We start from the raw sequence: 20,181 nt of genomic DNA, 5'->3' as shown, positions 1-20,181 counted from the left end.
TTGAGGACAGGACTTTGCGCAGGCCAGTCAAGTTCCTCCACCCCAAACTCGCTCATCCACACTATATTCCCAAAGTATTGGGCCACCCCTCCAAATCATTTGGTGGAGGGGGGATTATGGTGTGGGGTTGTTTTTCAGGGGTTGGGCTTGGCCCCTTAGTTCCAGTGAAGGGAACTCTTAAGGCGTCGGCATACCAAGACATTTTGGACAATTTCATGCTCCCAACTTTGTGGGAAAAGTTTGGGGATGTCCCCTTCCTGTTCCAACAGGACTGCGCACCAGTGCACAAAGCAAGGTCCATAGGGGCAATTTCACACTGGAGTGGTGAGAGCGTCGGCAGTAAAGCGATGCTAGTTTAAGCGGCACTTTACCGTTGTTCTAGCGGTGCTTTTCGGCTGCTAGCAGGGTGCTTTTAACCCCCCGCTAACAGCCAAAGAAGGGGTTAATACTGCCCGTGTAGTGCTGCTGCCGAATCGCTTTGCAGGCGCTTTGGCAGCGGTGCCCATTAATTTCAATGGGCAGGGGCGTTTTAGGAGTGGTGTATTCACCGCTCCTAAACCGCCCCAAAGATGCTGCTTGCAGGACTTTTTTTAACGTCCCGCAAGCGCACCGCTCCAGTGTGAAAGCACTCGGGCTTTCACACTGGAATGACAGGAGAGTCGTTTTCCAGGTGCTATTTTTAGCTCTAAAACGCCTGTTAGGCCCCTTTCACACTGAGGCGCTTCTAAACCGCCAGTAAAACACTGAGCGCTTTTGAAGCTTTTCAGGCACTTTTGAAGAGCTTTCCATTCATTTTAATGGAGAGGGGCATTTTTTCACCGCCCTGCCAGCACACTGCCCCAGTGTGAAAGCATTCATTGATATTAATGGAAATAGGTTTTCGTGAGCTTTTCAGACGCTTTTTTTAGCGTGAAAGCGCCTGAAAAGCGCCTCAGTGTGAATGTGGCCTAAAGACATGGATGAGCAAGTTTGGGGGTGGAGGAACTTGACTGGCCTGCACAGAGTCAACCCGATAGAACACCTTTGGGATGAAATAGAGCGGAGACTATCTATCTATCTATCTATCTATCTATCTATCTATCTATCTATCTATCTATCTATCTATCTATCTATCTATCTATCTATCTATCTATCTATCTATCTATCTATCTAACTATAGCTATATATCTATATCTATATATTTTTTTATTTTCTCTCTCTCTCTCTCTCTCTCTCTCTCTCTCTCTCTCTCTCTCTCTCTATATAGAAAATAAAAAAATTATATATATATAAAAAAAAATATATATATATATATATATATATATATATATATATATATATATATATATATATATATATATATATATAATTTTTTTTTTTTTTTTTTTTTTCCCCAGCAATACCCATACTTTAAAATGTAATAATTGCCTAGTGTGCAGAAAAATGGTGCAACCATGTCATGTTAAAAAAAAACAGGAACTCTTAACAATGGCAGTTTTTTCGAAACATTTAAAGGCAGAAGCCACTTCCAGAAATCAGGGACAGCTGGCAGTAATGACAGCCTCCAGCACATTGAGAAATTATCTCCAGGGGTCTGTTTCATGTATAATCCAGTTTATAAATCCCCCAGGAGAGGGACTGAAGCCCCCTTTGCCTTTGTCTGTATAGGACGCCTCCTCCTCCTGCAGGGAGCTGACACACAGCTGAGCTTCAACAACACACTTTCCATTCACAAGGAGGAAACAGACAACATTTTTTTGGTTTTCTGCCATCAGATCTGCCCCCATTCTCTGCTGAATACAAATAAAGGAGAAGATTGTCTCCAACTGACACTTGGTTGTACAAGTTCCTGCAAGACACTGAGCCAGCCACTTCCCTTTAATCCAGGTAATGTAACAATATGACAATGCCTTTGTTCTTGGAGCTGCTGCTGGGTAATCATAGGAGATCTATTGCATGTTCATCGTCAGTTGCCTGCAGGGCCTGTCTTTGATATAATCTCTAGGATTAGTGTGATGTATTAAATAGAAATGCAGAGTTTCATGTTTTAAATTTGTATTTTTTATTTTTTTATTTTCTTTATTTTTATTTATTTTATTTTATAATTTTTTTTTAAATTATTTATTTGTTTATTTTTTTTTTTTTTTTTAATTATGTTCAGGAATACAACAAGTTAAAACATTATTTTCCTTATTAATATTACATGGTATCTAGGAATACATTACATTAATTACCAAATGTTAGTTGCAGCTGTCTTACATGTCTACCTGGCTAGTCTTAGGAGCTCTGCTGAAAAAAAAAAAAAGAGATGCTTGTTTAATTTATTATTGTGCTCAATGCTTCCATCTTTTAATAATATGCACACCATTGAAGAAGTCAGAAACATAACATATCTCCTTCTCCCTTCTTCTCCTTATCTGCTCAGTTCAGATGAGGCTTTACAGAATTTCAGTCATAGAGAGACAGTCTGAAAGCAAACAGCTTTAGATGTGATATTTAGGATTTAAGATTTAGAAATCCCAAAAAAGCAATGTGATGGCAGAATGGGTGCCCCCTGTATTAAATATGTATTTGCAAAATAATTGTTTAATAAGAAAAAAAAAAAACATTTTGGTGACCACTTGAAGACCTTGGATTATGGTCAAAAAAATTATATCTAAATGCTTTAAGGGTAGCTCTGTGCCCAGATCCTCCTTTTCCTCCCCACTCACTGTGCTTCCTATACGTGGAAAAATCACTGGGAAATGGGAGTCCTGTTCTGTACCCCAGGGTCTTCAGGGACGCCTCCAAAAATCAACCCTGCAATCTGGAAATTCCTTAAATTAATAAATATATAACTTTATTATGTATGTCACATATATACCATGTTATTGTTACAATGTATTTTTTATAAGTTCTGTTATGTGCAGATCAAGGGTGTGTCCTTTTAATCTGCAGATTGAGCCTGGGTTCACACTGGTGCGTGCAAAACACCGCATGTGATTCGCACAGGAATCGCACCTCATTCCTGTGCACATCACATGCGATGTCTTTGCGGTGCGATTTGAGCCGTACCTTTTGTATGACTGAAATCGCATTGCATCCGCACCAAAGTGGTGCATGACCCTTTTTTTCTCCCCCCATTGCTTTGGAGTGCGATGCGGGGAAACACAGAAAATCTTTGTGCGTCTCCCGCATCGCATTAGTGTGAACCAGGGCTGTAGGTCAATAAGGTGCTAAATAGGAATAATATGTATTAAAAAAAAACAGCTTACTTTTCTTTCCACTTCCAAGGTTCCTGGAATTGACTTTGCTCTGGTTCACACTACTGCGTTGTATGGCTCAAATCACATTGCATTTGCACCAAAATGGTGCAGGTCCCTGTTTTTCCCCCCACACCTGAATCGCATCACATGGGTGTTCACACCCACGCAATGCGATTCAGGCAATCGCACTGCATTTTGCGATCTGTTTTGGGGTGTCATTGATCTAACATTGATACCCGCAGCAGATTTCATGGACACCGTGAGATCGTTTTGGAGTGCAATGCGGGGAAATGCAGTGGATCTTGTGCGTTTTCCACATCGCATCGGTGTGAACCAGGGCAAAGTCAATTCCAGGAACCTTGGAAGTGCAAAGAAAATTAACTTGTTCTTTTTTTTTATATAAATACTGTATTGTTTCTATTTAGCACCTTATTAACCTTCAGCCCAGGTTCACACTAAAGCCCCGTGCATACGATCAGATAATCGGAAGTAAAACTTCGTCTGATGAACGATTTGCCGATTTTCGGATCGTTAGTACGGTGTTTTCGGCAGCAAATTCCGAATTTTCGGATGACAAAAGTCTGATTTTCCTATAATTAGTATGGTTTTCGAACATTAAAAATCGTAAGAGCAAGACTGCGCATGCTCAGACACGAAGGAACACATACAAAACTATTTAACACGTGACGTCACTTCTGAAGTTGTATTCTGTCGTAGGAAAATTTTCAGACGGTAAGTAGCCTCTTCACCTTCGACATGAGACTAGCATGCAACAAAAAACTGACGAAAATTCGTACGATAGTTTGATCCTGTGTACGAGGCTTTACGCAATGCGGGAAATGCGCAATTCGCTCCGTTTCCCCCCGTCGCACTCCAAAGCAATTGCACGGGGAATAAAAAGGGTCCTGCACCATTTTGGTGCAGATGCAATGTGATTTGAGCCCTACAAACTGTACGGCTCGAATCGCACCGCAAATACATCGCATGTCATGTGCACAGGAATGAGGTGCGATTCAGGTGCGAAACACATGCAGGTGTTTTGCACGCACCAGTGTGTGAACCTAGGCTCAGTAAACCTAAAGCAGCTCTTATTAACTCCTTCTCCCCCCCTTTCCCCTCCGCTATCTTTTTTTTTTTTTAATTATTTTTTTAAATGGGAAATCTTTTTTTTTTTTTTGTTTTTTATTTGTTTTTTTTTTTTCATTTGTTTATTTTCCATACTGTTTTATGTGTGTATTAAACAAAATACGTACAATAAAAAAAAAAAAAATACATTTATTTTAATTTCAAACTAATATTGCCATGGTTTGTACCAGAAAGTAAATTTTAGCTTTAATAGAAGTGGGACACATCAGAGAATACTGATTACAGTAACATTAGATGTTTTAAAACAAGAACTGGTCAGGTTAAAAAAAAAAAAAAAAATATATATATATATATATATATATATATATATATATATATATATATATATATATATATATATATATGTATATATATATATATATATATATTGTGTGTGTGTATATAAATATATATATATATATATATATATATATATATATATATATATATATATACTGTGTATACTGTGTATATATATATTTATATATATACTGTGTATATATATATTTATATATATATATATATTTATTTATTTATTTTTTTTGTAATATAAAAATAAATAAAAATTGGCAGGACATTATTAAAAACAAAATCCTCGCTTGCTTTGTGTTGTACCAGAAACATGATGGTAGCATCATTATAAACTGGAAATATTATCCTTGGCATCAAAGTGACATTGCCCTGCCCTGAGGCAAAGTGATATCATCTCATTAACACAATACGTCTGCTAATGGCAATTATTGATTGGCTGCACCATGACTCAGAATTTGCAAAGCTATTAGCTTGAATTAAATCTCACCCTAATAATGCATTGTATTTAGATAACATCATAGATTTGTGTAGTTATTTTGAACTGGCAGATCGTTCTGTATCACACTTATTAAATACGGATGCTCCGTAGCATTGTACAAAATTTGCAAAAGAGCAAAATTCTTCAATGGAGGATTTATTGAAGGATTCAACACACATGGATACTCCCCTTGCTGAAAGTTGTTGTCCCCTGTCAGCATTTCTGTCCTGATCAGCACCATGTTTTATTATTACACATAATTCACATACATTCTATAGGGAAAATGTAGCTTAAACCATGCTCAGTGGTATGCATCTCTCTATATGTTGTTCTTATGGTCTTTTATGTGGACTGTGAATTTTTTGTCCTGACCCCACATTTACTGTTACTTGGCAAAAAAATTGTAAAAGGGGTTGTCACCAATAAAACAAAAATATTTAAATCAATACTCTGTGCGCTACCAATCAGTGGATGCAAAATTAATCAAAACCTGTAAGAGATTGCTGCCAAACACCTTAATGTGTTCCCAAATCACAAGCAAATAGTAATACAAAATATGGTTTTGCACTACCCAATATTGACATTATACTGCAAAAAAACTTATATAATAATGAATATCAAACAAAAAATACCGCAATCACAATTACAATCATCACAATATTAGGTCCCATAAAATGTGTATCGTATTTTTCGCTCCATAAGATGCACCTGAGCATAAGACGCACCTAGGTTTTAGAGGAGGAAAACAAGAAAAAAAAAAATATTCTGAACCAAATGGTGTACTAAAATATTTATCAGTGCAGCCTGACCAGGGCCAAATAAATGCAGCCTTACCAGTGCCATATAAATGAAGCCTAACCAGTGCCAATTAAATTCAGCCTTACCAGTGCCCATTAAATTCAGCCTTACCAGTGCCCATTAAATGCAGCCAGATCAGTGCCCATGAAATGCAGTGGTGCTTTTTGGAAGCTTTAATGAAGCTTGGCAGATGCCCTGTATGTGTGCTGATATCTCATACCTGCAATTTCTCCAAAACAAAGCAAAGCTAAAGCTGAATTAAAGGCTCTCAACAGGTGTTTCAAGTGAGCTTTGTCATAGACTTCTATGGAGGCTTTGAAGCACCACTAAAGCGACAAGGTGGTACTATAAAAAAATAAGACAATGCTAGTTATTTTTTGTTATAGTTACATAAAATTTTAAATTATCAAATAAAGGTCCATTTATTTTCTATCATTTACAGTATATATTCATTGTGATATGTTGCTTTATAGGATGAAAACAGAACCAAGGACCAAGTGTCTTCAAAGTCCCATGAGAGAAAATATAACACATGGAGATTCTAGTCCCTGTGTTGGGTCTTGTTATGCTATGGAAATTCTAGAGAGTTTAAACATCTCGAGGAAGAATGGGTTGTTCACCGATCTAACGCTACAAGTAGAAGGTCAGCAATTCCCCTGCCACCGAGTCATCCTGTCTACCAAAAGTGCCTATTTTAAGGCCATGTTCACCAGCAACCTCAAAGAAAGTCATCTTAGCATGGTCAACCTTCCTGAAGTTTCAGCGTCATACATGGCTCTAGTTTTGGACTTCATGTATGAAGGAAGAATTACAATTCAAGAAGAAAATGTTCAGGAGATCCTCTGTATGTCAGACTTCCTTGACATCAGCAGTTTACGAAACCTCTGCGTGAAATTTCTTGAATGTCAACTTGACCCTTTGAACTGTGTAGGGATAAAGAAGATTGCAGACACATTATCCATTCCTTCTTTGGCTGATAAAACCAAGAAGATGATGTTGGAAAGGTTTACAGAAGTTTCCATGCAGGAGGAATTCTTGGACTTAAGCAAAGAAGAACTCATCGAGTACCTATCCAGTGATGACTTGGTGGTGCCCAAGGAGGAGGTGGTCATTGAAGCCGTCTTGAGATGGGTCAAGAAAAATAAAACAACAGAGGAAAAGATACCAAAGGATCTTTTAGAACATGTCAGATTGCCCATGCTGGACCCTGCTTATTTTCTGGAGAAGGTGAAAATGGACAAAATCATCCAAGATTCCCCAGAGTGTTTCCCTTTATTTTACGAAGCTCAGATGTACCATATTCTAGGTGACACTCACAATTCAATTAGGATGAGGCCAAGAAGGTAATAATATATTGTTTACTTGTTTTGTCTATAGGTTATGTCATTAGTAGGGATGAGCGGAGTGGTTTTGGTGAAACGGATTTTTCCATTAAAGTAGAACTTTAATTTTGCATAGAGTAAGGAAGGGTTATAACCCCTGTCAGTTTATTTTTTGTACATCTGTGTCCCATTGGTGGAGATATCCCTTCACTTCCTGTGCCATAGCTAAGACAGGAAGTGAGAGGAATTCCCTGCAAATTTAGATAATCCCTAAGGGACTCCCAGGCCACCGAAACTAGTATACTAGAACGGTTTCCCCTATATTACTTTTCTAGGGACAATCCAAAATTTGGGATTTTCTTTTGCTTTCACTTTCAATCATAATGGAAAACCGGACAAATAGAGAGGATAATTATATCCCTAATGGGGACACAGACAGCAATAAAAACTGAAAGGTGTTCTAATCCCTTTTCACTCTGTCTTTTGCCTTTAATTTCTACTTTTCACACATTTTCACAATTTCGCAAAAATAAATAAATAATAAAAATAAATAAATTCTCTGATTTACTTTTATTTTCTTATTTTGGCATTGGTATTTTCTTTGTATGTAGGATAGCTTAAATTATTTAATTTAGCTTTTTTTTTTTTTTTTTAATCTATTTGACATTTCTGTATAGTTGTATTTATTTATTTTTTTTTATTTTTATTTTTTTACTGTCTTATTTTTCTTTCTGAAAAAAAGAGCTAAAATAATAGGACTGCAGACCACGACAATGACAGGTATTTTTTTGGCTTAAGAACAGATCAAGGATAGCTGTAAGCAGCATTTGTAACCTCCAGGAACCTGCCCATCTTAATTTTGCCCTTCCAACCTTTACTACATAGCATTATGCCAAAATTGTGAACTTTATGCCAAAATATAACTCTGAATTTTGCTCATGTTTAGTCATAAGGTTCAGGTTTATGATGTGTTAGGGTGTTTGTAAACCGACCCTGATTTTGAGCATTGCTTGTAGGTGAGACGGATTTTATTGTTTTCCTTTTGTCTAAGAAACGTACTAAAATGTTACTTTAAAATAAAACAACACAATGTAAAAAAAAATAAAAAATAATAATAATATTAATGAAAGGGACAAAAAGTATTTTTTGCATTTATTTTTTTTTTTTAGGTTATTTATGTGTTTTTTATTTTTTTATTAGTGATCATGATTAACAATAAATACTCCAAAATATTAAATAATCTTACACGTTGTTGCACTTTATTTTGCTGTATTTTTTGTGTTTTTTTTCTTTGTGGTTGAGTTTTTTTTTGAGGTTTTGACAATTTACTCATAATTGGTCTTATGTATAGTACATACAAGGTTATTCATAAAAAAAAAAAAAAATAAAAAAAATTTGGTGGAGCTTTATTGCCCATAAATTCTGTAAACTATGAAGTTTGCTGTACAAAATTGGTGAAAAGGTCACTTTAAAAATTTGTGACCATAGCTGAGCACCATATCTGATTTATATCTTTCCAGATTCATGGATTTGTCTGAAATGATTGTTGTGATTGGTGGCTGTGACAAGAAAGGGGACTTAAAGTTACCATACATTGACAGCTATGACCCTAAGACGGGACAGTGGGCGGGGCTCTCTGGACTCCCAGGATACATCAGATCAGAGATGGCCACCTGCGCATTGAAGAATAATATTTATATCTCAGGTATGAATTAACACATATGGGCACTTGTTGGTCATTTAATGTGGCTCTTTGTACAGTGGAGCGCTGAACCTTCAAAGGAAGGTATAGTAATACCTTGGATTACTTGTGTATCAAAGCGAGTTTCCACATAGGGAATAATGGAAACTCAGATAATCCGTTCCACAGCCACTGCTGGACTAGGAAGTACCGCATGTGGCCAGAAGTGCAGGGGGGCGCCGGAGACACTCAGAAACACTTGGAGATGTTCGGAGACACTCGGGAACCGGCGCCCCCCGCACCTCTGGCCAAATGCGGTACTGCACATCCCAGCAGCTTGAATCCTGGTCGTCTTGCGAGACAACGCTCGCAAACTGAGTCAGGATTGAAAAAAAAAAACACAGCTCATATTGCGAAATGCTCGTAAACCGCGTTACTCGCAATCCGAGGTTCCACTGTATCTGTAATTCACAGAGGTAAGAGTATATCTTCACAAAGTATCCCAAATAGTTCACAGTAAAAGGGTGCAGAGACCGCCAATGTGTCAGCTGAAGGTTCAAATTTGTTTCTTTCTCTTTTAAAATCAATTTATGTCCTTCTAGGACTATCCTGTCCTCAGGCTGACAATGCTGCTGTGTGTTTTCCATGGAGAACGAATAGTAATAGGGCCCTCCTAACCCTCTTATATTGAATTGTAATGTTGCTGTTTTGTTTATATTGTAAAGCACTCTAAAGCACAAACTGTTGGTGCTATATAAATACTGTATAATGATAATAATAGTGTTGGAAGTGAAGGAATAACAGATCTACTTGCAGAATCAATAGGTTAAAAAATATACAGGCATGACTCAGAAACTGCTGTGCTAATGCTATTGCCAGATTGAATCATATTTGTCATTGTTTATTTTGCCCGTAGTTGCACTTGTAGCAGTGTTGCCAACCGTCAGTATTTTTACTGGCAGCCAGTTAAAAACAGGCAATTTTCTCCTGCCAGTAAATGCCAGTAAAAGTAAAAGATCGCCAGTAAAAAATATGGCTGTGACACTGGGCTTGGTCCGGAGTCAGCTGGGACCATCCAAGTGCCTGCTACAGTGTGATCGGGCGGCTCTGGCGGAGGCGGTGCCTGAGCATGTCGTGTGATGTCATGGTGCAAGGGAGCCAAGCAGAGCGGCCAGAGCCTCGTGTGCGGGTCTGCGGTATGGGAGCAAGGCGGGCTGGGACCGGGACCGTCAGTGCTGTTTAGACTGGAGTGGACTGGAGGGACCGCTTGGCTTGGAGAGAGACTGTCACTGTGACTCAGGAGGGGACGTGTTGTGTCGGGGGGTCTCATCATCAGTTTTATGTGTGTGCCGCCCATTCTAATTTCTTGCCCTCCTGAGGCCAGTCCCTGAGCTACTTACTTACTATATCAAAAATAAAATAAGAAATATGTTTTTTGCCTTATTATCTAACCTTAAATCATATTGCTGATTGCATATTGTATTTGTTTGTAGCCTAAAAACTCTAATTTGCACTTAAAACTGTAATTTTGTAACTTTTGGATATGTCAGTAAAAACGTGGCGGTGCCAGTAATTTTTGGGTGTGGTGTCAGTAAATTTCAATCTGGTAGGTTGGCAACACTGACTTGTAGGAAGGTTGTGGGTGCAACCATAATAATGCATTCTGTAATTTTGTCACTAGGTGCCACTGTTATGACTTTCGTATTTTTTTTTTTTACAAACTTGTATTCATACAGTGGTAGTAAAAATAAATTTTGTGATGGTTGAGCCTTTTTTTTTTTTTTTTTTTTTTACTGCAAAAGTTCTCATACAGTTATGTTCATAAGTTTACATACCCTGGCAGAATTTATGATTTCCTGGCCATTTTTCAGAGAATATGAATGATAACACCAAAACTTTTCTTTCACTCATGGTTAGTTTTTGTGTTATCATTCATATTCTCAAAAAAAAAAAATGGCCAAGAAATCATAAATTCTGCCAGGGTATGTAAACTTATGAGCACAAATGTATTATCCACAATGTATTATCATTTATTTAGCGTCACCACTGCTGCAGAAAGAGGCTGCCATTTGTTTTGTGAACAGTTATGACACACTATAATACAAGATAAAAATGCAATCAGCGCAAAATTATATATATCTAAAGAGAATGCAGCTGGACACTATTTTTTCCCAACATTTTGAGGTGGGAATGAGGGACACCTACTAGAAAATGTATGTAGGCATAGGACACGCCCCCTGCCACACACCCTTAAAGGTGAATTAACAAAAAAAGTGCTTTTTTTTTACCACTACTATTCCTTTATATTGGCTTTTAAAACTTACAAATGCAGCAATTTAGAAATCAGATGAAAGGTTTAGCACTGGGAAACACTTTTTGATAGTTAAAAAGTGCATTTTATAAACAACTATATAGATCAGACCAAAATGAGGGACAAATGAGGAGGAATGAGGGACAGAGGGACATTGCCCCAAATCAGGGACAGTCCCTCCAAATCAGGGACAGTTGGGAGCTATGAGACTGCAGTTCCTCTTTAAGCCTTGCAGCACTGGGGTGTCCTTGGGGTTCAAAAACCTGCCATGGCAGCATATGCATGGAGTTTGCAACTCACATTGCAATGCATTGACATGCATATGGTGCATTTTTATTTATTTTAAGGGAAAATGCATCAAGCAAAGACACAAAGGTGTGAATCCAGCGTACAAGTACAGAAAAAATGATTGCTGTTCCTGCCAGAAATACAGCGAGTTCCTAATTTCCTGTAGTGAGCTGACAGCTCTGCCTCTGCTGCAGTAAAAGCCTATGCAGTGTTATCCACTCTGCCTGAGTCCTCCCCTGCTGGAGTACAGAACACCTCCCCCTTATATTACAGAGATGAGGAGAGGGAGACAAGCTATGTAGGCCCCCCCCCCCAAAAAAAGGCTGACAACACTATCCAGGATTTAAGTGTAGCAGAGGCACCGTTGTCAGCTCACCTCCCCCTTATGTTACAGGGATGAGGGCGGGAGAGGTGTTATGTAGTCCAGCAGAGGAGAACAAAGGCAATGCTGACAAAACTGTCTTGGATTTCATTGTAGCAGAGGCAGTGTTGTCAGTTCAAACAGGAAGTTATGAGCTCATTGAATATCTGGCAGACTAGAAGGTATTTTTTGTAATTAGTTTAGTTTTTTTTTGTTTTGTTTTTTTAAAGCATAAACATGGGGCGTATGTATTGCAGAGGTATAGGAGATAATTTTTTTTTTAAAATGTGTCTGGACTACTACAGACAAAAAATGAACAATTGTTTTTTTATGTTAAATTCCAGGTGGTCATATAGACAGCCGGCATGTTTGGATGCTCAATGTCAACGTCAACAGTTGGGTTAAAGTCGCCTCACTGAACACAGGGAGATGGAGACACGGAATGGTGGCACTGAAGGGACAGGTGTGTGTGGGAGGGTAACTGCAAACCATGGACCAATAAATCTTCACTGACCCCCTCTGACTCTTCAGGATCCTATGGATTATCTGCAGCTTTTAGCATTCCTCCCAACATTTTGAGATGGGAATGAGGGACACCCACTAGCAAACGTATGTAGGAATAGGACACGCCTCCTGCCACACCCCCTGAAAGGAGAATTAACCAAATAAAAAAGGTTAATTAAATCCACAAGGGCTTTTTTTTTTACCACTACTATTCCTTTATATTGGCTTTCAAATTTACAAATTCAGCAATTTAATTTAAATTAGATGAAAGGTTTAGCACTGGGAAACACTTTTTGAAAGATAAAAAGTGCATTTTATATACAACTATATAGATCAGACCAAAATGAGGGACAAATGAGGGGGACAGAGGGACATTGCTCCAAATCAGTGACAGTCCCTCGAAATCAGTGACAGTTGGGAGCTATGCTTTTAGTGTGGTCTCTAACAGAACTTGTTCTGATTGTTCCAATGCGTCTGCTTAGAAAAAAAAAAAAAAAAAAAAAATATATATATATATATATATATATATATATATAGAAGGAAAAGTCACAGTTTGTATGTACATATAAAAACCAACACACAGTGCAAAGAATAAATAATTGTGTGTAAATGTGTACATGGAGCTTAACAAGTTATCAATTCCATTTTGCAAGGGTACTTAAGGCAGACTTGGCATTATGCTAGGTCTGCTTATGTTGTAGCCCACCCACCATACAAAAAAACGCTCAGTAAAAGAAATAAAAGAGAAGAGGAAAAAGTAACAAAACATAAACACTCACCCTACATCTGGCTCACCATTAGGCCCTCCTCCTGTTACATCATCAGTGGCCACCCAGTAGCCAAACGGGAGTGATGTGGAACCCTCAAGTAGAGTAGATGGGGGCAGTAGGTTAAAGGGATGGGGGGCATAGCTGCATCAATGTTTGGAGACCTGCCAGAACTGGAGGAGGTCACACTTGTTGGTAAGACCTCATTCACATGAATGGCAGAGAGACAGTGAGAAGAGGTGGCTGACCTGCATTTTTATCACCCCCCCCCCCAACCACCTACCAGGAATATGACATGAAGGGGAGGAGATCATTAGTGAATCCCTGTGAGTCTATAAAAAATACAATTTTATATAACTGATTTTACATTTATGACAATATTAAAAATTCCCCTAATAATATAAAGTGCCTCTCTTCTTCTCCATAGATCTACGCAGTTGGCGGCTTTGATGGTCAGAGTAGGTTGACCACAATGGAACGGTACAGCTCGTTCACCAATGCCTGGACTACTGCCACTCCCATGTTGGAAGCTGTGAGCTCTGCAGGGGTGGTCACTTGTATGAACAAGCTCTATGTCATTGGTGGAGCAGTAGATGATCATCAGAGCACAGACAAGGTAATCTGCAGTTCTAATTCTACAGTTCTAATATTCAAATAGATTGTGTAATAAAGTCAGTTATGTTTGAATGTTTATTGCAGGGTTTCTCAACCAGGGTTCCATGGAACCCAATAGTTTCTCCAGAGTTTACCAGGGGTTCTTTATGCAATGAGCAATTTTTACCTCTCACATAAGTTCCCACTGACACCACTGATCTTTTTAGCTATTTGTAAGATGGTAATTCTTCCCAATGACCATTGTGGTTTTGTATACTTTTTTTATTAATTTAGTATGGTGAGGACTAAAAAAAGTAAAGACATACCTGTATACTTTCTTTTTTTTTCAGTCAGTCAGTCAATATTTTTTATGAATGTTTAGTATTTTCATTTTCAGCTAGCAAATGGAGCTCCCGGCATGTCTGTCATGCTGATGAGCTGTTTCCGAGCTCAATAGCTATAGATAAAATTAACAAACATGGAAACATGGAAGACTGATGGTAAAAAGATCAAGTGATCAGTTGGGCTTTTTTATTTTGTTTTCCGTAATCTTTTTGGCTGAGTATACATTCATACTTGAGTCAGTCCATTGGTTCCTTCCCCCTCCTTTGGTACAGGACCATCTGTTTGAATCAGACATAAGTCAGTTTAGGCCTAGAAGTCTACTATAGACAAGTGAGTGACAGTCAGCTCATTACTAGAAGCCTAGAGAGCTTGGTCAATATTATAATGTTACAGAAGACTGGGGACGGCGCTACATTCTAAGTACTAGAACTCTAGCACAAGCAAGTGAGTAATCCAGAAGTTGGCCAAACAAATGATAGTAGCTCTAGGCCAGCCATTTTCAACCAGTGTTTAATTGAACTCCAGGGTTCCAACAGAATTTTCTAGGGGTCCTTGAGCTCTGGCTGACTGATCTCTCATTTGATGGTGGCCAGTGCCGGATTTAAAAGGGGGGCAAAAGGGACAATTGAGCATGATGGCCACTAGTTGCTCGGGAGAAAGGTTGGCACTGATAAAGAATTATCTGAGAACCATGATGGCCCATTAAAGACTAAGTGCTCTGTGCCTACTTGCAGTCGAGAGCAATGTCCTCAAGATGAGTTAGTCAGCCCATAGTTTATGCAGTTTGTTTTCCTTCTATCATCGGTGCAAGAAAATCACTTGATTCCCCCATCAACACAATAAGGGTTGAGAAAATTGACCATGTTTTTTTAGTTTTCAACAGAGTTATGGAAGGATTAGACCATCTGTCATGTTTTATTGCTTTCTGTATCCCAATCGAGGAGATCGATCCCCTTTATTTTTTATTGTTGATCATTGTCAATGTGATAGAAAGTGAGGGGAAATCAAAAAATGTTAGAGTTATCCCTAGAACAAAAGGTAAGGAGCAATCTGCCAATGGGGACATCTGCCTAAAGCATGCCTGTGTGTGCCTCATTGGACTTTTTTTTTCAAAAATTCTGACGGACCTAGAAATGGAACATGTTCTAAATACTTCCGACGGAACCAATTCAGGAAAACCGCTCGTCTGTATGCTGTTCCGATGGACCAAAAAAGCGACGCATGCTCTGAAGCAAGTACGAGACGGAAGCTATTGGCTTATGGCTATTGAACTTCCTTTTTCTAGTCCCGTCACATGTGCTGTACGTCACCTCCTTCTGGACGGTCAGACTTTGGTCGGACTTTGGTTTGACCGTGTGTAGGCAAGACTGCTTGAATGGAATTCCGCCGGAGTTCCGTCAGAGAAACCTTCGGAGTTTATTCCGACGGCAAAACCAGTCGTGTGTACGCGGCATAAGAGTGGAATTCCTTTAACTTTGGGAGATCTCCTCTAACTTATTGCGTCTCTGGGACAGGAAGTGAAGGGAAGTTTCCCCATCAATACATAAACAGTGAAAAAAATAAACTAATGAGTAGGCATGTGCAATTCGTTTCGTTCCGAATTAGTTTTTAACTAATTTTGACAAATTCGTTAATTCGGGAATATCTGAATTAACGAAAAACCCGTTTAACGAATTTTTTCCGAATATTTGTAAATTCGATAAATCTGGACATTTGTAAATTCGGGCATCCGTACATTCGCAATTTACGAATGTACATTCGTACATTCATACATTAGTAAATTAGTGAATTCGTAAATTTGTAAATTCGAAAATTCGGAAATCTGAAATAATAGTTAACTAATAATAACTTAACTATTAGTAATTACTAGTAACTTTTAAATTATAGGTATTGTAATTTCCTTTCAAATTTGGCTGTTAGTGAACGTAACACATACAAATTTATCCGAAGTTATGAATGATCCGAAAAAACAGAATGGAACGTAATGAATTACGGTAATAATAATAAATAACAATAATAATAATCACAACGTTTTATTATTATTTATTATTAATTTGTTCCGTTCCATTTGTTTAGATGCAGCATTCGTTTTGGATAATTCGTAACTTCGGATGAATTCGTATTTGTTACACTCACTGACAGTCAAATTTGAAAGGAAATTACAATACCTATAATTTAATAGTTAGTTACTATTTCAGATTTTTGAATTTTCGGGTTTTTGGATTTTCAAACTTCGAATTTACAAATTTCCGAATTTTCTAATTTACAAATGTAAAAATGTACGAATGTACGAATGTACGAATGAATGAATGTTTGAATTTACGAATGTACGAATGTACGAATGAACGCATTTACGAATGAACGAATTTACGAATCGCGATCATAACGAATGACCCGAAAAACGAAATAAATAATAAACCAATGAAATGAAAACGAAAATGAACACATTTTTTGGCTGTGCACATGTCTACTAATGGGTATTTTAACCTTTCCATACTACCAAAACTAACCCAAACAAATGCGTCTATAGACATTAAGAGATACTGTTTTAGCATGTCCTCTGTATTTCCCTCCATCTTGAATTTTGTGGGAAAATTGTAATCCTTCAGCAATCTGATGAAAGTTATATGTCTTCCAGGTTCAGTGTTATGATCCCATGGATGATAAATGGACCTATAAGTCTCCAGCCCCATTCCAGAAGGACTGTATCAGTGCGGTTGAGCTAGATGGGACGATTTATGTTGTCGGCGGGTTAATGAGCACCATCTTCAAATACCAGCCGGAGTCAGATGTGTGGAGCGAGGTGGCTGCATTACCTGGTGTACTGGTGAGAACAGATCGAAAACACAGCACAATGCAAGACAGAAGCCACAACACTGGACTTAGAAATGTATATTAAAATGTGCAAGAGAGGTGCCGCAAAGAAGGGACAGTTTGCCCTAGATCAGCATTATGTGTCACCATGGTGCAGACCGGCCACCTGCCTCATAAAAACCATTGAAGGTCTAGAGCCAGGACGCATGGTGTCCTGCCCGCACCATGGCAAATCATGATGTTGATTCCTCCTGCATTTAGGAGAGGACAGAGTGCACCTCTATCCAGACCTGCTCCACCTCCTGCCTTCTTCTATGCTGCTGGAGTAATGTAGGGCTCTGATGGGATGGGGAGACTCTGTGGTGGGGGACTCCAATGTATTGGGTGGACCCTGATGTATGGGGTGGCATCTAATGGGAATGGTGTGGCTTCTGATGTGATGAGAAGTTTTTATAAAGGGGGGGACTAATGTAGGGCTCTGATGTGATGGGGAACCTCTGATGTAAAGGGGGAACCTCAGATGTGATGGGGGAACCTCTGCTGTCCCAGGAGGCAGAGTGCATTTGGTATCACTCAACCTGTGACAGGAGCAGGCGCCTATACAGGAAAAATTGGCTCTGCCCTCTACTGCAGCCGCATGCTTCCTCTAGCGCCGGCTCCATTCATACTGATGATCGGGGATGGTGGGTCGGGAACCCGCGATCTGGGCTTGCCAACCCGCCATCGCAGAGCAGGAGGTGGCGGGACACATCTGGTGGTTGGGCACCTCTGGTCTAGATGATGCTGAATGGCCTTCAGCCAGGAAATGAGACAGCCTCTGTCTGACTTGCTGCAGCTTTGTAAGAAGCTCACAGTGTGCATTGAGATCAGAGTAAAGCATTTCAGTAGAGGAGAGGAGGCGGTACAACTGTGCAAGACTGAACGCTAGAGTTCAGCTGTAATAAAACTGAACTGATGTCTCTCTTGTTCTGCAGGAAAGCTGCGGGGTGACTGTCTGCGGAGGGAAGATCAATATTATGGGCGGTAGAGATGAGAACGGCGAAGGGACAGTGAAAACTTTTGTATACGATCCAAGGACAAATATGGTTTCCGAGGGGCAGCCACTGCTACGCGGCATCAGTCACCACGGATGTGTCACAGTTCTGCGGAGACAGAGCACATGACTGAACTGACCAATCACAGGAGAGGATTCAAAGAGAGAGTTGGCGCTAACAGAGGCACAGGAGAGGATTCAAAGAGAGAGTTGGCGCTAACAGGTCAAGAGGGACAGTCACCACTGGAGCTCTCCTGTTATCCTTGTTATATGGACCAAGAAATGGACATTGTGAACACCGGACTGAGCATGGTGTAGTCATATAGACTCAGAGTCATTATACATCAACAAATCAAGGCAAGGAACATGACAATGGAATGGGGACCTTTATGACTTGTAATGACATGTAATGCATTCTATTGCTACCCGGCTAATGCTGGCCATAGGTGACTTGATCCCATGTGTATTCGCTTATTTTGGGGTTATTGTAGGGGATGGTCGCTTCTACAACAGTGTATTGCTCTGAGAAAATGCCCAGCTTGCTGAAAAATCTTAATGCTCCCTTACAGGTAGGGTAACCACGGCATGTGCTGCTTCAGTCCATTGAGTGAGCCAAACCAGAAACAACAGCAAGGACATCTCTTGGCCTCAGGGAGAGAGATCTCCACTTCCGAGAGATCTCGCCACAGCGCAATCACTCGAAGTTCGGCCCCCCTCCTCCTTCTCCCACCGCCAGGCCATTCAGAAAGCCGAGCGCGCTTCGCACATGCACAGTAGGGAACTGGCTGTGAAGCCAAAAAGCTTCACTGCCGGTAACCCTACGAACGGTGGCAGCATCTTTAAAAGTCCCCAACTAATCTAAGTAGGGCCTGTGGCCCCTTATTTATATATTTAATTGAAACTTTCTTTCGTTAACATTGCATGCATGTCGTTGTTTTGTATACAGTATATGAATTATTTAATAAATAAACTTATGCAATTATGTTGTATTTGTGTTCAATAAAAGCCTTCAGTTTAACCACTTGCCTACAGGGCACTTACACCCTCTTCTTGCCCAGGCCATTTTTCAGCTTTCAGCGCTGTTGCACTTTGAATGACAATTGCGCGGTCTTGCTACACTGTACCCAGATGAAAATGTTTTCATTTCATTCACACAAATAGGGCTTTCATTTGGTGGTATTTAATCACTGCTGGGTTTTTTATTTTTTACAACAAAAAAAGACCAAAAAATGTGAAAAAAACATTTTTTTTTACTTAGTTTCTGTCTGTAAATGTTGTAATTAAGTAATTTTTCTCCTTACATGATGTGAGCTGATGAGGCGGCACTGATAGGCTGAACTGGTGGGCATTCATGAGGTGGCATTTATGGGTACTGATGAGGCGACACTTATGGGCACTGATTAGGTGGCACTGATGACGAGGCACGAATATGCCGCACTTATGGGCACTGATAGGTGGCACTGATATGTGGCACTGATGAGCACTGATAGGCAGCACTGATAGGCGGTACTGGTGGGCACTGATAGGTGGCACTGGTGGGCACTGATAGGCGGCACGGATAGGCGGTACTGATGGGCATTGATGGGTGGCACTGATGGGCGAAAATGATGGGCATTGATGGGCAGCACTGATAGGCGTGACTGATAGCCAGTAAGGACTGGCATCACTGATGGGCACTGATCGCTGGCACTGGTGGGCACTCATCGCTGGCACTTATTTTCGGCACTGGTGAAGCTATTGTAATCAGGGCACTGATTACATGTGTAGATGTCTCCTGTGAGGAGATGCCGCTGATCGGCTCTCCTCGCCACACATCTCTGTGTTTACATGTGACCGGCTGTGATTGGACACAGCCGATCACATTGTAAAAGAGCCGCAGCCATGGCTCTTTATAGAGATCGTGGTCACGCCGTCTCCTAGGCCGCAGACGTCATCCCAGAGCGAGAGCCACCCCGCCGTCATTTGACGGTGAGCGGGTGACAACTAGTTAATGTAATTAATCATTGAAAGTTGATACCCTGTAAAACTTTTTTTGGGGTATAGGTTTTACCACCTGCCTACTGGACACTTTCACCCACTTCCTGGCCATGCCAATTTTCAGATTTCAGCGCTGTCGCACTTTGAATGTCAATTGTGCCGTCATGCAACACTGTACCTATCTGAAATTTTTATAATTTTTTTTCAGACAGATAGATCTTTTTTTTTATGGCACCACTGGGTTTTT

The 20,181-nt window shown here is 39.7% G+C and overlaps 1 protein-coding gene across 1 annotated transcript; it reads left to right on the top strand.

Annotated features, from left to right (window-relative positions):
- Positions 1-1,653: 1,653 nt before the first annotated feature.
- LOC141126868 (kelch-like protein 35) lies at positions 1,654-18,939 on the top strand. Its single transcript, XM_073612886.1, has 7 exons — positions 1,654-1,866; positions 6,411-7,280; positions 8,780-8,964; positions 12,245-12,363; positions 13,599-13,787; positions 16,749-16,937; positions 17,899-18,939. The coding sequence occupies exons 2-7, from the start codon at positions 6,412-6,414 to the stop codon at positions 18,085-18,087; spliced, it is 1,740 nt and encodes a 579-aa protein (XP_073468987.1). The 5' UTR covers positions 1,654-1,866; position 6,411; the 3' UTR covers positions 18,088-18,939.
- The last annotated feature ends 1,242 nt before the right edge of the window (positions 18,940-20,181 follow it).

The sequence above is a fragment of the Aquarana catesbeiana genome, linkage group LG02 (assembly GCF_042186555.1).
Source record: "Aquarana catesbeiana isolate 2022-GZ linkage group LG02, ASM4218655v1, whole genome shotgun sequence".
Taxonomy (NCBI): Eukaryota; Metazoa; Chordata; class Amphibia; order Anura; family Ranidae; genus Aquarana; species Aquarana catesbeiana.
Note: the sequence above shows the minus strand (reverse complement) of the source record. Positions and strands in the feature narration are given on the sequence as shown.

Coding starts and splice junctions, on each gene's coding strand:
- LOC141126868 (XM_073612886.1), top strand. CDS start 6,412: ATGAAAACAGAACCAAGGACCAAGTGTCTTCAAAGTCCCATGAGAGAA. Junction 12,364..13,598: donor TGGTGGCACTGAAGGGACAG/GTGTGTGTGGGA, acceptor TCTTCTCCATAG/ATCTACGCAGTTGGCGGCTT. Junction 13,788..16,748: donor ATCATCAGAGCACAGACAAG/GTAATCTGCAGT, acceptor TATGTCTTCCAG/GTTCAGTGTTATGATCCCAT.